Genomic DNA, 5,460 nt, shown 5'->3' on the forward strand with positions numbered 1-5,460 from the left:
CTGTTAATGAAGAATGGAAGATTCCAGGTAAGTGCAGGTACACCTGTTAATGAGGAATGAAAGATACCAGGTAGGTGCAGCGACACCTGTTAATGACGAATGAAAGATTCCAGGTAAGTGCAGGTACACCTGTTAATGAGGAATGAAAGATACCAGGTAGGTGCAGCGACACCTGTTAATGACGAATGAATGATACCAGGTAGGTGCAGCGACACCTGTGAATGATGAATAGAAGATCCCAGGTAGGTGCAGCGACACCTGTTAATGACGATTGGAAGATCTCAGGTAGGTGTGGGTACACTTGTGAATGATGAATAGAAGATCCCAGGTAGGTGCAGCGACACCTGTTAATGAGTGATGGAAGATCCCAGGTAGGTGCGGGTACACCTGTTAATGACGAATGGAAGATCCCAGGTAGGTGCAGCGACACCTGTTAATGACGAATGGAAGATCCCAGGTAGGTGCAGCGACACCTGTTAATGACGAATGGAAGATCCCAAGTAGGGACTGGTCGATGTGAAACTTATATTACTGCCTTTTTACACTTTAACTCATCCTCAAGATATCAGAGAGAACCGTAGGAACCTTAAAGTTCATAAATACTTGAATAAATCATTATTACCTTCACTAGATGCCGCTGAATTTAAGAACCAATTAAATACTGTAATATTTGAATATATTTGTGTGCTTTCACTGAGATTATAACCATCATTTGTGTGTGTGTGTGTGTGTGTGTAATGTATCGTTCTTCCAACAACTAAACACAAGTTTATGTTGGAATATAACTTAAATAAGATGTTTACTAGCAGGTTTCTTTTCATTCCCAATCTTCCTTTTAAACTGACGTCACTCGTGAAATATTATACCAAAGAATCAATACTTTTTTCTGGTTATTGGATAAGGTCAAATACACTTATATGTTTTAAATAAAACATTCCTATCAGTATTCCTGTCTTCGCTAATAATGTAAGCTGATTATAATAAATTGTTTTAACATGTTACAGGATCACACGTCCAGATTTCTTGTCTAATAGTGTAACTTGACAATATTAAACTGATCTAACGTGTAACTGGATCACACATCCAGATTTCTTGTCTAATAGTGTAACTTGACAATATTAAACTGATCTAACGTGTAACTGGATCACACATCCAGATTTCTTGTCTAATAGTGTAATTTGACAATATTAAACTGATCTAACGTGTAACTGGATCACACATCCAGATTTCTTGTCTAATAGTATAACTTGACAATATTAAACTGCAGTTTAATATTGTCAAGTTACACTATTAGACAAGAAATCAGGATGTGTGATCCAGTTACACGTAAGATCAGTTTAATATTGTCAAATTACACTATTAGACAAGAAATCAGGATGTGTGATCCAGTTACACGTTAGAGATCTAACGTGTAACTGGATCACACATCCAGATTTCTTGTCTAATAGTAGTTTAATATTGTCAAATTACACTATTAGACAAGAAATCTGGATGTGTGATCCAGTTACACGTAGATCAGTTTAATATTGTCAAGTTATGATTTCTTGGCTCAACTCTTGACTCAGCTTGTCACTACATCAATATGTTTGAAAAGACTGTTTCATGACTCGGACGAGTTTAGTTTAAAAGCTTTTACTGTCACGCGATGACATGACCATCCAACTTCTATTTTGTTTCATATCATTTCAAAATCGGAGATATTTTGGTTAGGTATATTCGGTTTCAAAGAGTTGGGTGGGTTCATGCAAAGTGCTACCTCTTAGTTCAAAGGATCTCTTGAGGGTTTTTTGGGTTCGTGCAAAGTGCTACCTCTTCGCTCAAAGGATTTAAAGGGTTATCTAGGTTCATGCAAAGTGTTACCTCTGGGCTCAAAAGATCTCTTGAGTGCTGTGTAGGTTCATGCAAAGTGCTATCTCGGGGTTCAAAGAATCTCTAAGATCAAAAATCAAATGTTCTTTTTTGACCTAAAGCAGCTACTTCCTGAGTTACTTCCTGAGTCCATTTTGTAAAACTTTGGTTGTTATATGGTATAATTCAATGAAACTAATTAGTGATTTTACATAATGAAACTCAAGTAGTTCGCTTAGGATGTTAAAATGAATTCATGATAAGAAAAAAAAAAAGCTTCACTCTTAATCTTCCATTCTGTATGTAAAACGTTTAACTGAAAATCATGAGTTAAAAAAAAAGATAAACTGAAACTCACATTGTAATTAAATTAGTTTTTTAAACATACCTGGTTTTGATGGTTAGTCTTTGTTGTTGTTTCTTTACTGTATTCCACAGGTCATGCATGGAGAGGTGTACATCCGAAACGAGTCTTTCTGAGAGGTAACTTAAAACGAGAACAGTCCTTTGATTCGTTCTACTGGGATCTCCGCTCACCGAAACACGAAATAGGAACCAGTCTTGAAGACATCAAGCGAGTACCCTCTCCCTTCGGATCCCGGGAAACTCTTCATCTAGCTGGTACAGTATGGGACGGCTCAGTTGGGAATCGGGCTATTCGGATCCCCTCCTTATCGGATAGTGGAGGCGTTCAACCAAAGTCTAAACTGCCCAAACATAAAGTGTTGAAGAAGCAGCACAGTATGTTCGCGTGTTTTCCCGAGTTCACCCAACAACCCCAGTCTCCACTTCTGTCTCCACAACATCCAAAAGTGGATGGAAAATCAGATTTGCTTGTCCGTTCCCCAGTAACGAGGTTAGCAAAAGAATTCCCCAACATCAGTCGGGCTGAGAGTCTAGAAGAAAATGAAACAACTCCAGAGAAATCCGAATCAAAAAGTGTTGTGGTTATCAAAGAGTCTAGCGTATGCTCCATCGCATGAAAATTTGGGAAATTTTTACTAAATATTCAAAGCATTTCATAAAGTAAACAAAAAACTTATTTCTTCTTCGGTTATCTGCTCATGCATCAGGTTTTGTTGTTTTTTTATCCCTGAAGCTTATGGTGTATTGCGTAGTTGGCTATTATTTGTTAACTTATTTTAATTGTATGTGTGTTATCAGCTCTGTGTCAGATCAGGGTTCCTAGCACTATCAAATAACTTTTAAGGCTTTTTAAGATCAAGCTAAAGACCCGTAGACATGTATTTGTATGCTATTTATTGTATCACATAATAATAATGCAAGAATAATATTAATGAACAATACATCAACTTTGAAAATCCAATTATTCATTATATTGAATTTTACTTCAACTTCTTCTAAAAAGCCAATGAAATTTCAAAACTGAAAAAAAAAATCATCAAGCTGGGAATGTATTAAAAACGGTAGGCCTAGTCCCGCTATTTGAATTAACCGCATTGCGCATGTCTATTAAAACAGCCAAACTCAATTTAGTACTCCCAGTTTCGTGTAGGCCTAGACAGAATGAATGCAAAGTACTGTAATGCTGTTAAACATAAGTGCAATGTGGACCAAACCAGAGTTGCGAAAAGATACGGCACCAATACCACAAAAATTAAATTGAAGACCTCAAAAATCAAAATCTATGAATTTAAGACTTTTTAAGGGCCTAACACTGATCATTGTTGTAAGATATTATAAGTGTCCAACTACTTTATCTCATTATCCAGATGGGTTACATACAATTGTCAAAATACATTATATGTATAGTCTTTTGAAATGTCTTTTATTCACACTGAAAGCTTTTGTATTTCTATAGGAAGTTCAAGAACACGCAGGTTAGTTGCTACTAATTTTATTATTGTGAGTTATTCAGCCAGCCAAACGATAGCTTGGGCTTCACGTTTATATTTTAGTACAAAATAAATTAGATCTTGACATAATTGAAACAATACTTGGACTTTTGAAAGCTACAGTATTAGAATACACGTCGTTGGTTCTCACGGCAAATCAAACTTAACGTAACGTAGGCACGACCTCTAATTTTTATATTTGGTAAAATACAAATTGCTAAGCTAGGACCCTGTGTAAGGATTGTGTTTGGCTTTGGATTACAGGTGATATAAGGCTAATCGTGTAATCTCGAGAAATATTTACTAGTTTTGAAATTTTGTTGGAATACACAAAACTACACAATGGGTTATCTGTGCTCTAATAAAAACAATGAGATTTTCAAATTAATTTATAACTTACTATACTCTTTATTTCTTCATCGATATGCAAAAGTTCTTAGTCTTGTATAGTGGATACCCAAGCCTTTTTTTTTCATTGTTAATTAACTGAAAGACACTTTATTTATACGTACGGATTCTACAGTAAGAAAAATATTTCCATCTTTAGAAACCCATTAGTTTAGAGGGACAGGTTTAATAAGTAGGACCGCAAATACGTTTACGTCTATCACAAGTTTCGCGACTTTCTGCAAATATGTATGCTTCAGTTTCAATACATCAATTTTAAGATAAAGAACCTTTCGCTGTATTTGTTTAACCTACAGAAAATATTTCCGTCACAGTATGTTGAACAACTAAGTTTAGATTAGACGGCACGAGACATGTTCGGTCGAATATATAACTAATTTAGGTATCACCTTATTGTGCAAGTAGACGTGTTGCAGGCAAATTAAAAGTGAGGCATTTTTACTGGGACAGATTGAAATGCGGGGGGCAGTCCCCCACTTCACTGTCAAACAATACCTTAATGGGATTAAAAGAAAATAAAGATAGAATAATTATTTTTTGAGTTAAATCCACGGATTTCGCTTCTATTAAACAACCGCCAATGTGTTTTCAGAAATATTTTCATACAATTATATCGAATTGCATCAAATGGCCTAGGAATTAGTGTATGGCGCTGTATATAGAGACGTGAATACAGTTCGCACTTTTAACTATGGATGGGTTATAAAAGTGAAAGTCAATCCCATTAAAAGATTTGAACAAAGCCCTTTTTGGCAACGAGGCTGCTAGCTGGTTGCCTTCTCTCTGATCAGTAGTTCCAAACAGAAACAGTTTTATACATGAACCTTAGGCGTCTGATCTGGCAGTTTAGACCACACATGCGCATAAGCTGTCATTCAGGTTGACATTTGTAATTTCAAGATGTTAAAACTCTGAGGTTGATGTGCTGTGTTGACCCCAGATTTTCAGAAGCTAACGTAGATAACCAATGTAAAAACTTTCTTGGAAACAAGTCTTTGTCCATCACAACTTTAACATTTTACTCTCTTTTGTCGAAATGGTTGTAAAATTGCAGTAAATGAGATATAAAAAGATAAGCCCTATAAAAGTGGGATGTTATACATATAACCATATAAACTGTTATAATACCGTATTTTGTACGCATGGGATCAGTTGTATCACTTCAAATATAGATGTTAAGTGTATCACTGTTTGTATGTTCATTGGTTATCTGTTCCACACATCCACGCGACATTTTGTTTCTTTTTAACTCGGGACATGTGCTGTAATTCTCTACTTGTACATCTTTCTAGAAAATACTTTGCAACTATATATATATATATATATATATATATATATATATATATAT

At 35.5% G+C, this 5,460-nt stretch overlaps 1 protein-coding gene across 1 annotated transcript in view; it reads left to right on the top strand.

The window, feature by feature from the left end:
* LOC111088965 (F-box/WD repeat-containing protein 10-like) overlaps nt 1-5,436 on the top strand; it is a gene marked incomplete at its 5' end in the record, with an annotated part of 8,615 nt that extends 3,179 nt beyond the window's left edge. The window contains one exon of the mRNA XM_022400420.1: nt 2,287-5,436. Coding sequence (XP_022256128.1) covers nt 2,287-2,831 — 545 coding nt within the window. The remainder of the gene's footprint in view (nt 1-2,286) is intronic.
* Nucleotides 5,437-5,460: the final 24 nt, after the last annotated feature.

This window comes from Limulus polyphemus, unplaced genomic scaffold (genome assembly GCF_000517525.1).
Source record: "Limulus polyphemus unplaced genomic scaffold, Limulus_polyphemus-2.1.2 Scaffold4877, whole genome shotgun sequence".
Lineage (NCBI taxonomy): Eukaryota > Metazoa > Arthropoda > Merostomata > Xiphosura > Limulidae > Limulus > Limulus polyphemus.